Source organism: Pan troglodytes, chromosome 17 (genome assembly GCF_028858775.2).
Source record: "Pan troglodytes isolate AG18354 chromosome 17, NHGRI_mPanTro3-v2.0_pri, whole genome shotgun sequence".
NCBI lineage: Eukaryota > Metazoa > Chordata > Mammalia > Primates > Hominidae > Pan > Pan troglodytes.
Genome location: NC_072415.2, coordinates 17,506,559 through 17,527,192, shown reverse-complemented (window position 1 = coordinate 17,527,192; position 20,634 = coordinate 17,506,559). Strand labels below are relative to the sequence as shown.

The window sequence follows — 20,634 nt, the reverse complement described above, 5'->3', positions numbered from 1 at the left end:
GAGCTTTGATTTTTATCTATTGGGAACTTTTTAAAAAAATCAAGACAAATTAGCAGAGGAACTAGGAGATGAATCCGACGTTGTATCAGTTGGGTCAGATAAGAACTGGAAGAGGGTGGGCTGAGCCGTGTTAGAGACGCGATTTCATTGGCCATCTGCTGAGGCAGGTTGTAGTAATTTGGGAGGGGTGGTAACTTCTCCAGCCCTCATTAGATCTACGGTTTTGTTTGTGTTTTCTCATTAGATACACAATGGCTCCATCAGGCCAGTGCCATCATTGCTTCCATTTTACAGCCAAGTAAACTGAGGCTCAGGGGCTTTAAATAACTGCCTAAGTCACACACAGCCTAGAATGAGGTGAACCCAATGTGGCCAGAGCCCAGACTTTTGTCCTCTGGCCCCTTTGTATAAGGCTCTTGTTTGAGCATGTTTGAAACAGTGTGGGGCTGGGCACTGCCTGTGCAGTAAACTCCCAGCCACGATGTCCCCCATGGGGCGCCCCCAGGCCAGCAGCCACTTGTGTGTGGTGCCCAGATGCAGGACAGAGGCCATAGATTGAAAAGGAGGTGACCTAGCTGAGGCTCAGCTAGAATTCTGTGCAGTACAGTCAGCATTTATTGGGTACCTGCTGTATTCTAGTCCCCATGGTCAATGCCAAGGATAATCAGGAAGCGTTGTCCAGAAACACCTGCAGAGGCAGATGAGACACAAGGATCTGGGCCCCATGGTGACAGGAGCTTGGTTTGTTTTGCTCACTGCTGTCTCCCCAGCTCCTAAAATAGTGCCTGCCAGAGTAATGACCCCACAAATAGCTGTTGAAATACTGAATGAAGAGATGCAGCTTTGGTGGCGTCCTGCAGGCCAGAGAGCAGGGAAGACTGTGGGCCGGCACAGGTGTCCCAGGGAAGCCTGCTGTGAGCTGACAGCAAGGAGTGGCTTGGCAAGGGGGATGAAAATTGTTTCGTACAAACAGCTTGTCGGTTCATATTCTTTTCTATTCCCACCAAAGAATGAGACAGCTCCCCCTCCCTTCCTGCCCACACTTGTTAGCCTATGGTCTGACCCCCTTCTTGTTTGCCTGTCATGCCCATTTTAAGCTGATTTTATCTGAAGAAAGCTGGAGTGGGGGAGATCCCTGGGTGTGGAGGATTGCAGAGGCCTGCCCCTGCCCGCCAGCCCCCTGCCCGCCAGCCCCCTGCCCGTCAGCCCGAGCCCTCACGCCAGGCCACAGTGGGAGCGGAACCTCTACGGGGGTGGGGCTGGGTTGGGAGGGGCATTGCCGCTGCTTGGCTGGTGGTCACAGTGGAGGTGTCTGTGATGTGCTCAGACCGGGCTCAGACCAGAATGCACGTCTGCTCAGGGATCATCTGCCCCTGGGCCAAGCCCTGACCCTTTCCCGTTCCCTTGTGCATGTGGGTGCTGTGGGAATGGCCTGGTTCGGGCCCTGGAAAGTAGAGATCTTCCCAGTATTCCCTGATTCCCAGCGAGCGGCTGGTGCAGGTGTGCACGGCTGTCTTCCTAGCATTGCAGGCTCTCCCTCCTGAGCCAGTGTCTCCTGTGGCCGCTGTGTGTGGACAGTGGAACTGGAAGCTTGGGCCAGGATCCAGACACCTGGTTCCAGCCCTGGCTTGCATTCCTCCCACACTCACCTTCAACCTGTCCCCTCTCCCTAAGCCTCTGGATTGCCTCCTCCACAAAGCACAGGGGTCGGATATATGACTCCTTGCGGCTTCCTCTGCTGCTAGATCATATGAGTCGATAATTATAGACTTACTAATGTATTAAGGACAGTTATCCTGTTTATTTTGGGGGGAACTCTCTCCAACTTGGTTTGAATATAGCCTCAGGATTTATCAAGTGTCAGATTTGTCAAGGTGACATTTTAAAGAATGTTCTAATATAATTATTGCTTTTCCTGTTTGCAGCCTGTGTGTGTCTTTGAATCAGATGTTTTGGGTTTTGTACTTGCTTCCTGAATTGGTGACCTACAGCAAGGCACTACGCTACCCTGAACTACATTACGCTGAACAAGTAACCAGATCCCACTGAGCTACCCAGGGTGAGGATGGCTTGGAGGTTGTGTTACAAAAGCTACATGTTATTTTGCCCCCCCCACATCACAGAGATGAAAAGTAGCATGAAAAATTCATCACACTCCAACTCAGTCTTCCCTGGCTATAGGCAGCCTGTTTCTCTGACTTGCTCTCAGATTTGCATTTCCATGTGGATTTTCTGTGCTTCTGCACTGTGTCCCTTTCTTTTGTTTCTCTTTAGTTTTTTTTTTTTTTTTGAAGAGACAGGGTCTTGCTATGTTGCCCAGGCTGGAGTGCAGTGATGCAATCACAGCTCACAGCAGCTTTGAACTCCTGGGCTCAAGCAATCCTCCTGCCTCAGCCTCCCCAGTATAGGTGTGCACAGCCATGCCCAGCTAATTTTTATATTTTTAGTAGATATGGGGACTTTCTATGTTGGCTAGGTGGGTTTCAAACACCTGGGCTCAAGCGATCCTCCTGCCACAGCCTCCCAAAGCACTGGGGTTACAGGCGTGAGGCACCGTACCCGCCCACTGTGTCCTTTTTTATGCCCATTTGCCCTCTCTCTCGGCCAGAGACATGGCCATAGGGGACTTTTTGGAATGAGAGGGACCTCCAGTTTCACCTCCTCATCGTATAAAAGAGGAGATGGGAGCCAGGGCCGGGAGTCACCACGGGTACCAGAAGCAGAGTGGGTCCCTACCTGGGGCTCTCTGCCTACGGCTGGCTGCCTGGAGGCAGAGGTGTTTTATTTGTAGCACCTCCTTTTCTTTACTGTTAGGAGATCTTGAGACTGACTGGCCATTGCCAAGGTCTGCACTATCCGTGAGCTCTGAGGCACTCACATGGAGACGTGTGACATCTCCCTTGGAGACACCTGGTCCCAGCTCAAGTTGGAAATAGCTTCTCAAGGGTCTTTTTCCCACTTTTTCTCCCATCAGTCTCATGACAAGCCCTTTGCCTCTTTGATCCTAAATGAACATAGGGTGAGATGATGCATAGGTGAGCTGTGCAGTGCAGCTCTCAAACATGGTCATTTTTATTTTTTTTTTTAATTTTGCAACAGAGCCCCAGTTGGCCAAGGTTTAGAATGACCTCTTTGTTTTGCAGTGTTCCTTTCTCCCTGGAACTTCTCTGGTGGGTAGAGTGGCCAGGGATCGGCATCCACAGGCCGGGGCTCGGCCCTGAGCGTCTGTGGGGCCTGGAGCAGTCGCCGCGGCTGTGGAGCTGTCACCTAGGTAACCGACATTCTGCCAGCGAAACAGTCTGTCCACAGCAGGAGGAAATAAAAAATGAAACTGCAGCGTCAATTCTTTATGCACTACGGTTTTTTGAATGCTACTTGATTTTGGAAAAAAGGCTCTTTGACTTCTCCATTGGATTTTGGCCTCTGTGCCCGTGTGTGACCCTCACATTTCCTGAACCCCATGTGTCTGTTTTTACAGTGTCTTTTAATGAAAGATATAATATGGACACAGTTCAGTTTTTATTCCTGAATGACTCTGAGGAGGACTGCGTTTCATATAAGTTTTTGTGAATAACTGGTAAGGCAGACATACCCTGTAACTTACTTGGTTAGGTTTGTGAGTGTTCATGTTTTTAAAATGTCCCTTCCTGTGGGGGTGTTTTTCCATTTGACGTGCTCTATTTCCTTAGTAACTGTTGCTCTGTTATGGGAGGGACTTAATGACATTTTTCAAGTGCAATATTGAATTAATTTATTTCCTGGTTAGTCCTGCCCATCTTCCCAGTATAAATAGAACCTCCGTGTGTGTGTGTGTGTGTGCGTGTGTGCATGTGTGTGTGTGTGTGTGTGTGTGTGTGTATAGAATGATAACCATGTGCTTGCTGCCTTGGGGGGGATCTTGACTGTGACCTTGCGTCCTGGGTAAGTTGCCTCTTCCTGTATTCCCCCCTCTCCTTCTCTCATGATTTAAGCCACTTGGGTTTAGGGAGCTTCCTGGGCCTCAGGAGTAGCATGGGAAGCAATGCCTTCAGGGCAAGAGGCCCAGGGTCAGTCCTGCTCTCCTGCTGCCAGTGTTGGGCGCAGTTCTTGCGCCTCCGTAGGGCAGCGCTTGCTCTGTCTCTGTAGCCTGAGGGCATTTAAGTCAATGACCTCTGAAGGCCTTTGCTGGATAGGACTTTGTGGGAAGTGTTAAGTGCAGCAGGCTCACCACTTGTAATCATCATCTCAACTCTTCTAGTGGGGTGGTGGGAAAACCAGCCTGGAGGGTCCCAGCCAAGCAGGCTGAGGAGCAGCACCTCCACCTGGGAAATGCCCCCTGCCAGGCGCAGCTAGGGCTGGGTTAATTGTGTAGGTGTTTGCTGAGCCTTCTCTGTGCTGGGTATGGTACTCAGGGAAGCTTCACATAAGTGTCTTCCTTCACTCATGTGTTCGCTCAGGAAATACGTATTTACTGGGCACCTGCTGGGTGCCAAGGGGAACTGGAGGATCTGCTGGCCACTGCCTTTGCTGTCATGGCACTTGTGGGGGAGACGGGCAGGCATGGTGCAATCAGGACACCCGTGTGGAGTCGCAACTGCAGATGTTTTGGGAAGCCGACCAGGTGCTGCGGGTTGCGTAGCAGGGTCTGGACTTAGACCGGGGGCCATCAAAGAAGCATCTCCAGGGAGGGTTGTTTGGGCTGAGACTGGAAAGCTGAGTGGCAGCTCATGAGCAGGAGGCTCAGGAGAGCAGAAGATTGGAGGGACGGCCAGCAAGCAGCGTTTGTTCAGCTCCAACTTTTACCCTTCCACGTGTTTGCTCCACAGATGCCCAGCATGGCTGTGCTGATTGCTGGTTGGTTTCTAAACTAAAAGCACACGTCTTGTCCAGAACAGGGCCTGCAGGCTTCTGCTGACTGTGCTGGCCCTCAGAGTTTTCTCTGGGTCCTGATCACCCACCCTGCCCTGCCTGTTGGTCACCTGACACACTTACTGAGTGCCGCTGGGTTCTGGCCCCTTCTGGGTGGTCACAGTCTTTCACTGAGCAGAACGAAGCTTGCACCTCTGCTGCGTATTCCTAGAAAGGGTAGCTAATCTTTGTTGCTAGCAGTGAGAAAGAAGACTTTTTACAGCATTTATAATTGCAGTTTACCTTGAAAATTGCATTGGGGGAGACTCAGAGTGTATATAGGAATAGGCACGTTATCCATTGATGCGGTAACACAGCTGTGTTCACCCTGCTTTTGTTGGGAACCGCACACATCACTGTCCTAAAAATCCTGGCCATGACCACGCTTAGACCTCATGGGAGCTATTACACACCTGTGTCCAACCTCTCTTTTAGAAGATGTAAAGTTAAGGATTGGTGGGGGTGATTAAGCCAGCATAAGAAAACTGGGAAGTTGGTCGTTTCTTCTATTTTGATCCACATTGGCCTCAGTCTTTCCCATAGCCTTTTGACATGTGGGATGTATGATAACTTCATTTTTCTAATTGACATTTTGACAAATAATAACTGCATATATGTGGGGTACAATGTAATGTTTTGGTATATGTATGCATGGTAGAAATATTCAATTCAAATGAATTAATATATCCATCACCTCACCAACTTATCATTTTTTGTGGTAAGAATGTTAAAAATCTATTATTTTAGCAATTTTGAAATATGTGATACTTTTTTTATTAACTGTGGTCACCATGCAATGCAGTACGTCACTAAAACGTATTCCTCCAGTCCATCTGAAAATTTTGTATGTTTGATCAACATTTCCCTTTTCTTCATCGCTCTTCCTCCTGCCTCTGGTAATCTCCTTTCTACCCTCCTTCGGTGAGATTGGCTCTTTCAGATTCCACCTATAAGTGAGATCATGTAGTATTTGTCTTTCAATTCCTGGCTTATTTCATTTGGCATAATGTCCATCCGTTTCATAAGTGAGATCATGTAGTATTTGTCTTTCAATTCCTGGCTTATTTCATTTGGCATAATGTCCTCCCGTTTCATCCATGTTGTTGCAAATGACAGAATTTTCTTCTTTTTAAAGGTTGTATAGTACTCCATTGTGTGTGCATACCATGTTGTCTTTATGTGTTCATCCACTGAAGGACACTTAGGTTGCTTCCATATCTTGGTTATTGTGAATAGTGCCGAAATGAACACGGGAGTGTAGATATATTTTTGACATACCTATTTCAGTTCCTTGGATATGTACTCAGCAGTGGGATTGCTGGATCATATGGTGATTCTATTTTTAGTCTTTTGAGGAAAGTCCATACTGTTTTCCGAAATGGCTGTACCAGTCTCCATTCTCACCAACAGCGTACACGGGTTCCCTTTTCTCCACATCCTTGCCAATACTTCTCATCTTTTGTCTTTGATAATGACCATTCTAATGGGTGTGAGGTGATAGCTCATTGTGGCTTTAATTTGCATATCCCAGATGCTTAGAGATGTTGAGCATTTTTTAATATATCTGTCAGCCATTTGTATATCTTCTTTTGAGAAACGTCTTTTCAGGTAATTGCCCATTTTAAAAATTGGGTTGTTTTCTTGCTACTGAGTTGTTTGAGTTCCTTACATACTTTGGATATTAGGCCCTGATCAGAAGTATGGCTTGCAAATATTTTCTCCCAGTCTATCGGTTGTCTCTTCATTCTGTTGATTATTTCCTTATGATAACCTGATTTTTAAAAAAAGTGAGGTAGCATAACTTCTGCAATGAAACAAATAGACAAAAATCCCACAATAAAACAACAGCAAAATCCTCCCTGCAGTTTGGTTTTCTCTCTGAGTTTAGAGAATGAGAACAAATAAAGTCTAGCATATTTGCACACCAAAAGCATCATCGAAAAGGGCAGAGAAAAATCAAAGCTTTAGGGCAGGTGGGCTTCTGTTTTTATCTGGCAGGATAAATTCCATTTCCCAAAGTTCATGATGCTAGTGCAACTAGTTTTCTTCCAAAGTTCCTGTAGGACCTGCATGTTGGCCATTTTTAGATGGAATGTTAGAATTCAGAGAAAAGATGTTTTCTCACATTTTCAAGCACTTCAAAGCCACCATTTACACAAATAATTTATTTTTTAATTAAAATGTTACCTGTTCTTTAAACTTGAGGACTCCTACTGGGCCATACCTTATTAACTGAGAATGTTACTATAGATACATGAAGGTAATAGAATTGGATGTCTTAGTATCATTAAAGTACTTCATTAATTTATAACGTACTCTTTGTAATTAGTCCGTATCAGTGATGTGTTACTTCACTACCTTCTGTTTATAGCAACATGTGATTAACAGAGGGCTCCTTTCTGTTCTGTGCTCTGTTCTCTTAAGTTCTTTTTCTTTAGTTTGATGAAGAAAAAGAAGAATGAGATTACATTTTCTAAAAATTGGTTATAAATTGATTAGGATGAAGTGATAACATAAAAGAGGTTTCTTTTCCTGAATATTGGAGATTGATATTCAGGATTCTGTTTTAAAAGTCTGATCCTTTGGGCTTCTGACATTCTTGTTAATATTGCTTTATGTTTAATGGAACATTAAAATATCTGAAAAACATTTTGTAAAATGCTTTTATTATTATTCTATTATTTTTTTTTTGAGATGGAGTTTCGCTCTTGTTGCCCAGGCTGGATTGCAATGGCGCGATCTTGGCTCACCGCAACCTCGCCTGCCGGTTTCAAGTGATTCTCCTGCCTCAGCCTCCCAAGTAGCTGGGATTACAGGCATACACCACCACACCTGGCTAATTTTTTTGTATTTTTAGTAGAGACAGGGTTTCTCCATGTTGGTGAGGCTGATCTCGAACTCCTGACCTCAGGTGATCCTCCCGCCTCGGCCTCCCAAAGTGCTGGGATTACAGGCAAAATGCTTCTATTGTTATGTAACATATGGAGCAGTTTATAGATTAAATTTGCTTTTCCTTCCTGTTCTCACTAAAAAGTTAATGTGGGCATTTGTTTTCCTTTTAAGAATCCATTTTTAGGCCAGGCATGGTGGCTCATGCCTATAATCCTAGCACTTTGGGAAGCCAAGCCCTTTGTGAGGATTGCTTGAGGCAGGAGTTTGAGGCCAGCCTGGGCGGCTTAGTGAGACCCTGTCATAGATAGATAGATAGATAGATAGATAGATAGATAGATAGATAGATAGACAGATAGATAGATAGATAGAATCACTTTTAAAAACTGCTCCATGCAAGTCCTACATTTTCTTCCTGGAGTGCTGACCAGTGGCCATGCACCACAGACCCCAGTCTAAGGCCTTGGGAACCAGCTTGAGAAATGAGTTTCTTCCCCAGGGTGTCTGTGAGGGCAGAATGGCCCAGGAGGGACATTTGAACCTTGGGAGGAGCATAGCTGTGGCCTTGGGGGCAGGTGGAGCTCCTCCCAGCCTGGCAGCCCCTGTGGGAGCCCCCATGCCCACAGTGGGGTCGTGGAGGCAGCTCCGTGGCTTTTCCTTTCTGTCCTGTGTAAGCCTGTTAATTGTAATGCTTCTGCTGGTCATCAGGAAAGTGACCTCTTGCTTTTCAGTTTCAGAGGCGGAGCACAGAGAGCCGCGGCTGGGACCAGGAGCACCCGCGTGCAGGTGCGACCCTGCAGGATGCTGGCAGCGGCGTGGCCAGGGGCGCCCGTGTTCTGAGGGCCTGAGGGCCAGCCCCTCCACCCGCACCATGGCCTCCGCGCCCTGGCTGGACGGCTGACGGGAGCGGGGACCGCCGCCGCCCAGGTGCCACACCCAGGTACCGCCCGCCCGCGCGAGAGCCGGGCTGGTGGGCCACGGATGCTCCCAGAGGCCGGCCCGGCAGAGCGATGGACTCGGACAGGCTAAGATGGAAGTGACCTGAGCCTCGCCCGGCGGCTTCCTCGACGGGACAGCGCAAGAGTTGGAGCACAGGCTTGTCCGGGGAGCAGTATGCCGGAAGCTGGTTTTCAGGCCACAAATGCTTTCACAGGTGAGCATGCTCCAGATAATCCGAGGCTTTGCCTCCACTCCTGGGAGGCAATAAACTCCCAAACCACTGCATGCAGTGAACCTACCTTTGCAGTCAGGAGCTGAAGGCCAACGCAGTCAAGGGCTCAGGCTGCTGTGGTGACTGATTCTGACAAAATAATAATGTGTTTTCCTTCGCTCTCTCAATAGCAGTTTGAAAAAGTGTTTGACACTTTTTGCTTCTGTTTTTGTTGAATGATAGGATACACACAATATCCTGCAGTATTCGCAGCGTCTTCCAAGTCTCTGTTCTCTAAGGAAATATGTCACTTGCTGAGCGAGGGTAGGGGAAGTGTGGTTTCTTTACAGAACCGGGAAGATTCTCCGAGGGAAAAGATTAATTGCCGATGTGTGCTTGGTGCCTCCCCATCTTTAATTTCTCACATTTATTTGTGTGCTTGGGGCAACTGGGCAGAACTCGTCTTGCAGTGAGCGGGGAGAAGTGGGACACCCCAGTGTGCTGGTGATTTGGCCCTGGCTGGCAGTTTACAGGGAACCACACAGTCTGGCTGGTGCCCAGAGCCCTCGCCCAAGACACAGGAGATTTTGAATTCGGATCCTGGCTCTTTTGTCTGATTCATGTAACATTCCAGGAAGCCACTTAATCCTCTGGGCCTCTGGCTCCTCGTAGACAGACTGGGCTCCGTGACATTGAGGAACTTCATGGAATCCAGGGAGAATGTGTTTACATAAAAGATGTTTTGTGGAGGTTGCCTTTCATTTAAGAGAAAGATGGTAGAAATAGTCACAAGAAGTGACCCTATTCTCTGGTTCCGTGAGTCCCAGAAGTTTGCAGCTTTTCAGATTTTGTGGAGGGAGCAGGTCAGGCTGTTGGGATGCCTGGAGAGAGGGGCAGGGGCTCAGGCTTGATTGGCATGGGCCTTCTCCTTGGATTAGATGTCAGCTCCTAGACAGCCTTGCACTTCTCCGCAGTCGCCGTGGCTTTGGCGTGAAGAGATGGAGCGCCGCTGTGGTGCCTCTCCAAGGAAGAACGAGGGGACGGGTCTTCCCCACCTCGGCCGCTTCCGTGCGCACTTGCAGGCGACCTCCTGAGGCAGCTTGCACCACATAGTCTGTGACATGGAGTCTCAGTGACAGTGCCTTCCCCGAGTTGTGGGAGGTGGGTCAGGGCCCGTGCTGGTTAGCTTGGCAGCTGTGTAGATGTCTGCCTCTGGATTGTGAGGGGCTGGTTATTCTCTGGCCCATGTGGATGAGCTCCGCAGCTGTGTACACCTTCCTCCCAGGTTGTGGTGTGCAGGTCATGGCCCATGTGGATGAACTCTGCAGCTGTGTAGACGAAGGGTTGGGGGAGCACGTGCAAAGCTAAGCTCTCTTGAACCATCTTCATACCTGCAGCCCAGCTGTCTAGAAACCCTGTCCTTCCTCATCCTCACTGTGTGTGCTTCAGCTGTTTCCGTCTCAGGAGCGGCTCCCTCGTGGATACTCCTCCCCTCCCGATGGCGGTGGGCAGCTCCCTTGTGGATACCCCTTCCGGGGGTGGGCAGCTCCCTCGTGGATACTCCTCCCCTCCAGGCAGGGATGGGCAGCTCCCTCGTGGATACTCCTCCCCTCCAGGCAGGGATGGGCAGCTCCCTCGTGGATACTCCTCCCCTCCAGTCAGGGGTGGGCAGCTCCCTCGTGGATACCCCTCCCCTCCAGGTGGGGGTGGGCAGCAGAAGCAACTGAGAAGTGGCTGGGTATGTGCTCAGCCTCCTTGTCCCTTCTCCCCACACCCCAGGAGGCAGCTGGGGAGGAGCGGCACCTAGGAGTTGACGTAAAGAAGCTCTTCAGAGTAGTTCTGGGAGGAAGAGGGAGCAAGAAAAGAAAAGGAAGTGAGCATGGGACAAAAAGAGCCCGAGGAAAAGTGGCACACTCTTAGGAAGCTGCCCTGTCCATGGACCTGACTGCAGGGTGGAGGCCACAGGGTGGCCCACAGAGGCCAGGGTTCTGGGGCCGTCTCCTCACCCTACTGCACCTGATGGTGGCCCACAGAGGCCAGGGTTCTGGGGCCGTCTCCTCACCCTGCTGCACCTGATGGTGGTCCACGTGGCTCCCACTGAGATACCCATGCCATCCTCACACTCTGGGGTGCTGGGGATACCTCTGCCCCAAAGGAAAGGGAAAGGCCAAACTGAGGCTCTGTTTAGAATACTCAGAATCCCGTGGTTCTGCCTGGAGGATTCTTGCAGGTAGGACAGTACCTCTCACATATTAAGCCAAGGTATATGGCAGCTGTTACCCCTGGGGCCTGTGTCACCCCACCTTCCTCCCCACTTGCTCACAGCCACCCACTTGTAGCTCCTCCCCAGCTCACGTTTTTTTTTATTTGTAATTTATGAATAAAAGCTTTCTATATTGGTAGGTTCCAGTGAGATGTTTTGATACATGTATGTGTTGTAGAGTGAACAGGTCAGGCTAATGGGCTCTGCTCATCACTGCACATTTTATCATTTCTTTGTGCTGAGAATACTTTGGCTCCTCTCTTTCAGCTCACATTTATGAGTTTCCCAAGAATCTGTTTCCTTACTTTGGCCTCTTCCCCCCAGCATCAGCCTGGCTGAGGAACAGGTGTGCCGGCGGCAGTGGTGGGGTGTTCGCCACAGCCACGTTTTGGAGCCACAGTGTGCCGGGAACCGTGCTCCTGCTATGTGTCCTTTGCCAGGTGTCACAGCAACTCTGAGGCCAGCGCCGTCACGCTGGCCTTGCTCCCCGCGGGGCACACTCAGTGCAGGCAGGAACTGGCTGGTGCCAGTGGCCTCTACAGATTGTCTCACGCTGTGTGGCCTTGGGTACACACGGGTTCCCTGGGGAGCTTCCCTACCACCTGCGTCTCACCCTCAGAGACTGAGGTTTAATTGGTCTTGGCATCACCTAGACCTGCTAAATCAGGACTCTCATCCTCACAAGCTCCTAGGTGCTCGGCTCACTTTAAAGTCCGGGAAGTACTGGGAGCTGGCACCCAGCAGAGCAGTGTTCAGAGAGAGGCCAGGGTGCTTGAGGGGGTCATGTCTCAAAAAAAAAAAAAAAAAATCACCTGACTTGTGCCATTCCTTCAGCAGGGGGGATCAAAATAATGGGTCTGCCTGTTCTCAGACCATCATGTGTTGAACAGTGTTCACACTGTTGGGTGCGCCAGCACCTGCAGGGCGGCAGTTTTAGCTTCCCCATCTCTCTCTAGGAAGTAACCAGCAGTGAAATAAGGAGATGTGAGTGCCTGGCCTTCTCTGGAGCTGGGTCCCTGGAGACTTGGCTCATCATTTTTATTCTTGGTCTCCCTTCCCATCTGTCTGCCCACATAGTTTGCAAGAGTCCCTGTGATGTAGGATGCAGGGGCTGACACACTCTGCCTGCCCAGGCAGCTGGGTGAAGGTGTAGCTTTAGAAGGAGGCACTCAGGAGTCCGGTGCCCAGCCCACTGCCTTAGTTGGGTTGCTGTTCTTAAAATTTTGGATTTTGCTGATTCTCTGGGCTAATGGAAAGGAGTCTTGCCTTAGATAAGACATTGAGGCATCTTCCCTAGGCTTTAAATTTTGTTTTAGGGCCAGGCAAACGTCACTGGGCAGTTAACCATATGTCCACTAAAAGAAATTTGTCACTTTATGTTCCAATTCTCTTGGAGGGTGAGGCTCAGAATTCCTCTTTAAGAGGGTTTTGGGCAGCACTCGGGCTGTGGGGGAGGGCTGGGAGACCTGCCATGAAGCTGCGTTTGTTTGGAGCGTGTGAAAGTACCATGAAGGGGGTGGGAGTTTGGAAGGCCCCTGTCCCCATGCCACGTTGGCAATCCTGTGTGATGGAGTTCACTCTGACCTCGTGCCTCCTGGGTGAGTGTGGGTATACTCACATAGATGCGTATTTAACTTCTTAATTATGATCTTAGGTGAATGCTTGCATACAGGAATTGATACATTATTTTTAGTTTTCTCAGCATATGCAATTTAGAAATGATTTTAGTCATTTAGATAGTATTTTATATCAAAAATTAATTTTTTCCTTTTACAAGTAGCATCTGCTCATTGTAAGCAAACTCGGAAAGCGCAAGAGTCAAAAGAATAAAAATAATTTCCTACACGCATCTTTGCCATGTGACTCTTTCTTCGGGCAACATTTTAGTTTACATCCTTCCAGTTTTGTCTTTTGCAAATTTCTTCCTACAGAACTGTGTTCATAATAGTATTTAATATGGTAACTTGATCATTCCCTTTTAACATTACATTACGAGCATTTTTCTTATAAATACGATTTTAAATTGCTGCATAATATTTTCATGTACATGTACTTGAATTTTAAAATTGTGTTCCTGTTGTTGGATAGTCCACTTTTTGACAGTTTTCACCCTTATGAATAATGCTTTGATGAACACCTTTGTGCATAAAAGCTCTTCTGTATATTTGATTATTTCCTTAGGATAAACTCCCTGAGGCAAAATTATTGGGTCCAAAGATGTGAATTCTGTTACAGCTTATAATTAAATTTCCAGAAGGATTGATTGATCCTAACTTTTGAGGCTGTGCTGAAACTGGTTTCCTTCTGTTGCCAGTCACCTGTTCACAGTGACTGCACTCAGAATTGGGTGTGTCCTCCACGGTTCAGCTGTGCGTGGAGCGGCCCCCACCTGCCTCACAGGGCATTTGTGAAGCTCTTTGCAGCATGCGGCTCTAAAGGCCGCCTGAGTGCCATGCGTTGTGTGGAGCACCTTCATGTTACACTTGAGCATGTAAAAACACAGATGTCCTAAACTTACTGTTTTTGTGCTTCCAGGCCCTCTTTCTGCCTGGCTGTCATTCATTGAGGCAATGATATAGGTGAATGGACTTGGGAAAGATAAGACTCTGGCTGTCCTAAAAACAAACCCCCAGTTCCTCTGAGCAGAGGGAAGCAGGGACCCTTCCAGGCTGGGTCCGCCGGCCTCTGTCCCAGGTGCCGTCATAGTGGTGGAGATTTCACCTGAGGTTTCTTGTGGTTTTGACTGACTTGGAATGCATCCTTTCTGGGTGTCACCGTACACATCCTAAAGAGGTTGCTGGCTTGAGATTCTGCCTCTTCCCGGCCCATGGTACCACCCTTGGATACTGCAGAGGTTTTGCACAGTTAATTTTCTTAGGCTTTTTAAATTATTTTAATGTTAGAGAAAAACATTTAACCTCAAATAACTAGGTAAGTGAACCAAATTCCTATAGAATTTATAGCGAGTCTTTCTGGTGAAAGGAGAATCAGATCTAATTGTTAAATAAATTAAGGTTATTTCGCTCATAAAGGAGGAGGAGGGTAGTTAGTAGTCTTTGTCTGAAAGTGCTATTTTGTGGATGTTGGTGACCAGGTTTTCTTAGCCACTAATGAGACTGAAAAAGAATCACTTAAATGGAATAGTTGGAGCTGTTTCCCCTGTGGGCTCCGAGTGAAGGATGTAGGCTTGCTGGGGGTGTGACTGGGCTGCTGTGTTCAGGAGCAGCTCCCGACGTGCCCTTCCCACGCCACAGACCTTCCGCGCGTTCCTCATCCCTCTCCTCTGCAAGGTTGCACCTGTGGCTGACCCACGGATGCCCTCAGCCCCCGCCTTCCAGAGCTGCCCAGAGAATGCTTGCTTTAGGACATATTGAGAGCTGTTCCTCCATAAAAGGAGTGGGGGTGAATTAATGGCCAAAGCTTGGAAGAAGAAACTTAAATCAGTTTCTTTACTACAGAACTTTTCAGTCTTTAATATGGGGCTGTGCAGTATGAAGGTCCCAGGTGGGCAGGCAGCGGGCAGTGTTTTCCAAATGACAAGACCTGGAAGGCATTTGAGAGAGAACAGCAGGCAGGGACAGCTTCTCATAGCACGCACTCTGGAGAAGCCACAAATGTTTTGGGGGTCGCCTCCTGCCATCTGCAGCTCCCGTGTGCCTGTCCCACCTGCGCCAATGCAGTGGTCCCCGGCGGGCTGCTTCTGTTGAGCAAATATTGACGGAGCTCTTGCCAGGTGTATGTCAAGTGCTGCAGAGAAACAGTGTCAAGAGACCGTCTCCCTGCCTCCGTTCTCTCCTCTCTCTAGTTCTGCCGATGCTCTTTAGAGTGAGGTTTTAGTGATAAGTTTCCCTTGCCCTAAAACTTTCCAGGGCTGCTTCTTGCTTCATAACAGGAGTCCAGGCACCTCTTCCTGGAGTTCGAGGCCCCCAGAGTTGCCTTCCTTCATTCTTGTGTTGTGAGCAAAGTTCCTGACACAGTGACTGTGAGCCCACCCGTCAATCATTTGTGCAGTTTTTAATGGGATGCTGTTGCTGATGCTTTCTCATCTCCTGCAGAGTCTCTCTTTCCACCACCTTCCTCTCCATCTTCAGGATCTGTCTTAGGTCCATGTAATCTTTTGTGATGTGTACAGGAGAAGCCTAGACAGTCTGCCTACTTGCAATTTAGTAGGTGTAGAAATGATTGATAGTGGCTTTTTGTAAAAATATCAAATGCTTTTTCTGCAGGGAAGTTAAGTTTGCTGAGAGAGCCATTTGCACATTCTGTGGTATGTGTACTTGGTTTTTCCTTCATGCTGTTAGCCTCGAATCTAGTCCTCAGTTATAAACCTAACTTTAATTAATAACATTTCTGTGTGTAAATAACATATAATTTATGTTGTTATTCCCATAAGCACCAAACTCTTCTCCATTTTCTTCCCGGTAAACCATTCTATACTGTTTCAAGATAATCAAATGTGATTATCTTTTTTTTAGAGGCATCGTGGTAGTCTCATGTCTGAGATGTGTACTTACCCTTTTAAATAAGGATGAGAAATAATTTCAGTATTGCCTGAAATTATATTTATTTTAAGGTTACTTGAGTGTGTACAACATAAAGATAGTTAAAATATCTTTTTATAGCTGTTAAATAGCTAAAATATCCAAAGCAATTAAATATAAAAATTATGAAGTCAGAAACATTCCAATTAATATTTAATGTGACAGATGAGTTTGTTTGCTGAAAGCTTTCATTTTCCAGCTCTTTTTATTTATGCTCAGAGCATCCTGCAGGGAGACTTCGTGATGGTGACTGCTCATTGCTGGGTGTTAGGGCTGATAGCACAGCCAAGACCAGTTTGAATGCTGGCTCTGCTGTCAGTAAGTATGAGCATTGTTTGAGATGAATCCCCTGCCACTGAGTATCCAGGATCAAAGCAACTTGCATGTCTCATTAGGTTCTTTGGAAAATGGGGGCTTTTGTTCATTGTACATCTGAAACTTGGATGTTGTAGTTATCCCTGAAATGGAGCCACTTAGCTCTGGAGAAATCAAACGTGCAGAAAGCAGGTGACTGCTTCCATACGTGGCCTCTTGTAGTTTCTTGGGTCCTAGCCTCTTCCTCTGTCTCTGGAGTCCTTAATACTGGATTCTCCTGTGCTCTCTGTTGGCAGATGAGCTCAGAGGCTGGGGAAGGCATTGCTTCCAGGAGGAGCAGCCTGCCCCGGTCACGCCCCAGTTCCTGCTCTGTGACACTGATGGATCAGCTGACCTCTCTGAAGTGCACTCTTTACCACACTGAGGTAGAGATAATGGCCAGTGAGTAGGTTCTGTATAAAGATTAAGTGAAATAACATTTGTAAAGTACCAAAACACAGTCTGGCTTATAGTGGTGCTCGATAAATGTTCTTCCCCGTCTTCTTTCATAGTCTTCTTGAAGTTGACTATACAGAAAGGCCTCATAAAAATCAGGGGTTCATTTAATAAATATTTAATAGTTGTCATGCCATACTTCTGTCCCAGGAGTGTACAGTCTGAGTGTCATCACGATCTGCACAGTTAGCTGCCATAGCTCTGATGACATCACATGCAGGTGTGGAGGTGGGGGCTGGCGTGGGGGTGGGGGCTGGCAGGGTGGGAGCTGTTGTGGGGGTGGGAGCTGTTGGGGTTGGAGCTGTTGTGGGGGCGGGAGTTGTTGTGGGAGCGGGAGCTGGCGTGGGGGCGGGAGTTGGCGTGGGGGCGGGAGTTGGCGTGGGGGCGGGAGTTGGCGTTGGGTGGGGAGCTGGCGTGGGGGCGGGAGCTGGCGTGGGGGCGGGAGTTGGCGTTGGGTGGGGAGCTGGCGTGGGGGCGGGAGCTGGCGTGGGGTGGGGAGCTGGCGTGGGGTGGGGAGCTGGCGTGGGGGCGGGGGCTGGCGTGGGGGTAGGGGCATGGGCTGCAGAGGTTGAGGATTTTAGCTTAGCTCCCGGGGCCCTCTGCTCGTGGGAATCAATCTCCAGCACAAGACATCCCCTCTGGTTCCTTATATCCGGTTTGATAGGGCTTTTAGCTGAACTTCAGCCCTGCCACCTGCCTGTGCTGGGCTGATAATCGCCTCTCCTCCAGAGTCTCATGGAGTCATCACAGGCCAAGGGTCTTCAAACTTGGCTAGAAGTCAAGTCCCGGGTCTCTGTGTTTTTTCAGGATACTATGTTTAAATGGGGGAACCCAGAAATGGGATGCAAAAATAAACAAGTGTAACGTCTGGGTAGTGGTTTATGGTTCCGTTAAAATTTTTTAACCAATAATAGTCCGTATGGGAGTATGGACTCTTTTTCCTCCCAATTTATGTTGGCATTTGTAGAATACTCCAGGGTGGTGTGAGAAAGACATCTCCTGGTTCAAGATTTCCTAGGGGCAATAAAAGAATACAAAATAATAACGTGGTGCCCTAGCTGGGCGTCTAATTCTGTGCTCTGTTAGCACAATCAGCCTTGCTGTCCTTTGTGGATGCTCAAGTCCCTGATATAAAATGATGGTGCATACACTTAGAACACACAGACATCCACTCATAGACTTTACATCATCTCTAGATTACTTACGATACCACATACAATATAAATGTTGTGTAAATAGTTGTTATACTATATTTTAAATATTTGTATTGTTTTTTATTTTTTAGACAGGGTCTTGCTGTGTCACCCAGGCTGGAATGCAGTGGCGCCATCGTAGCTCACTGCAGTCTCAACCTCCTGGGCTCAAGTGATCCTCCCGTCTTGGCCTCCTGAGTAGCTTGGACTACAGGCACATGCCACCACATCTGGCTAATTGTTTATTTTTTGTAGAGACGGAGTTTTGCCATGTTGCCTAGGTTGGTGTCAAACTCCTGGGCTCAAGCGATCCTCCTGCCTTGGCCTCCCAAAGTGCTAGGATTACAGGTGTGAGCCACTGCGCCTGGCCTATTTTTTATTGTTTTATTGTTATTTGTATTTTTGCCTCAATATTTTCAGTCTGCAGTTAGTTGAATCTGCAAATGTAGAAACTGTGGATACAGAGGGCTGACGGTACAGCTATAGAGATTGTACAGAAGAAAATACATTAATAAATGTTTCTGGATGCCATATTGTATTTCAAAGAATTCCTTTAAAGAAGCTATATTCCAGTTGCCAAGTAGACAACAGGCCTCCAGACTCCCTAAGGAGATGGGGGTGTGCCCATTTCACACGAGGGTTCTGTCCTAGGCTTACTGGGTCCACCAACCCTGAGGGAGAGACCAGCCACAGCTGCTGTTGGGTTTGCCTGACTTTTATTTTTTTGTTTTTGTTTTTTTTTAGATGGAGTCTCCCTCTGTCGCTCTGTCGCCCAGGCTGGAGAGCAGTGGTGAGATCTCAGCTCACTGCAAGCTCCGCCTGCCTGGTTCATGCCATTCTCTTGCCTCAGCCTCCCAAGTAGCTGGGACTACAGGCACCCGCCACCACACCTGCCTAATTTTTTGTATTTTTAGTAGAGACAGAGTTTCACCCTGTTAGCCAGGATGGTCTCTATCTCCTGACCTCGTGATCCACCCACCTCGGCCTCCCAAACTGACTTTTGTTTTTAATTTTTAAAAACTTCAATGCCCTTTTGCAGCAATGGGGTCTTACTATGTTTTCCAGACTGATCTTGTATTCCTGACCTCAAGTTATCCTCCTGCCGTGGCCTCCCAAAGCACTGGGATTGCAGGCATGAGCCACTGTTCCCTGCTGGGTTTGTCTGACTTCTTAGGAAAATCATCCTGAGATCAGTGTTTCTGAATCCTACCACCTGTCTCTTGTTATCTTGTCTGTAGAGCCCTAGAGTAGCAGGACCCATGTCCTTGGCACTCACTGAAAAAGCCATGGGACCCAGCAGGCCCTGCCCCAGGACGACAAAGCACGGTGCTACCACGGCGCAGCACTCCTCGTACTGGGAGTTGGGGAGAAAACCAGGCTGGTCTATCATCTACACTCATTTTTTTCTTTTGTGATAAAATTGCAGAAAATTCAGGGTGTTTTCCCTGCCCTTTTGGAAGGATGCTATCTTGATCTCAGCACACGCTGTTTCACAGAGCTGACATAAGGAGTGAAGATTAATTGTCTGCCACGGCAGGTGCTTTCGCATATGTGGCCGTGTGTGCTCCCTGAGACAGCCCCAGGAGGTGTGGGCGTGATCCGAGTTTGTGGCTCGGAATCTGCACAGGCCCAAGAGACCCTCCTCGAGGACGCACTGGCCAGTGGGGACCACCATGTCAGTGTTGAAAGTGGGGCTGTCTCAGATCCTCCCACTGTGGCGTTTCCTTCAGAACCGAGTTGGGGCAGGAGGGGACGGAGGGAGAGAGGCAGGAGGCTGAAGCGCCGAACCAAACGCAAATACTAAGCATTTGATGGGGTTGTCTGTGTTCTAAGTTGGAAAATACAAACTTTTCCATGTCTACCTTAGATAACCTCACTGGCGTTTGTCATTCTGCTTTTGGAATGCTTAGGCGTGAAAGCAGCACAGCGTCACGGTGGTGATGCTTGCGTAGCAGTGTGAGTGCAAACCTGAAAATGGGAAAAAATGGGGCATTTTATGTTACTTACATTTTACCACAATGAACATAAACAGTTTTGAAAAAAAGAAAATTGCTTAAATACCATTGAGCTTATCGAAGAGCTCAGATTTGAGTGTGGGTCTTGATGGGAAGTAGGAGAGCAGAAAGATGGGTGGGAAAGTGGGAATGACTGTGGGTGGGTAACGAGGGTCTCAGTTTTGGCTTAAGGACAGGTTTCGAAGGAGATGGGCGGCCCCTTCCCCTAACAACTTGATGTGTAGTGATCAATGCTCTGTTGATGTGGGTTTGGTGCTCACAGGGAGGATAGGCAGTGTGCTGGTGGGCTGCTGGTGTCCTCACAGCCTCTGACCACCAGCCTGGACATGGGGATCCCTCTCTGCAGAACCAGGCCCTGCCCGTGACCAGCCCACCCTCCCCGGGGGCACTATAGCAACCGTCTGTTGTTGCCTGGGACTCACTTCCCTACGGGGCATTGGTCCCAGTATTGCGTCCACTCTCATGGAGTATGCTCGTGCTCAGAGATGCAGCCACCTAGCTCTTCATCGTTGTAATGATGTTTGGGGCTGGGAGCAGTGGCTCACACCTATAACCCCAGCACTTTGGGCAGCCGAGGTAGGAGGATTGCTTGAGCCCAGGAGTTCCAGTGCAGTCTGGGCAACATAGCAAGATGCCACCAGATGTGGTGGTGTGTGCCTATCGTCCTGGCTACTCAGGAGGCTGAGGCACAAGGATCGCTTGAGCCTTGGAGTTTGAGGCTGCAGTGAGCTGTGATCACACCATTGCACTCCAGCCTGGGTGACAGAGTGAGACCTTGTCTCAAAAAAAAAAAAAAAGAGAAAAAAAGAAAAAAAAAGATGCTGTATGTATTTTGCCCTAGAGAGAGTGGACAGTGATGTGTTTATACACATGTGCATGTTCCTGG

The 20,634-nt window shown here is 48.3% G+C and overlaps 1 protein-coding gene across 11 annotated transcripts in view; it reads left to right on the top strand.

Moving 5' to 3' along the window:
- Positions 1-20,634, top strand: part of LDLRAD4 (low density lipoprotein receptor class A domain containing 4) — a 436,354-nt gene that overhangs the window by 161,362 nt on the left and 254,358 nt on the right. For 10 of the 11 annotated variants that reach the window (XM_009433595.4, XM_054672297.1, XM_009433598.3 and 7 more), the window contains one exon: positions 8,508-8,929. In XM_009433595.4, coding sequence (XP_009431870.1) covers positions 8,890-8,929 — 40 coding nt within the window. In that variant the 5' untranslated portion in view covers positions 8,508-8,889. Of the gene's footprint in view, positions 1-3,110; positions 3,922-8,507; positions 8,930-20,634 lie in introns of those variants that run through there. The other variant, XM_009433602.5, reaches the window with a different exon arrangement.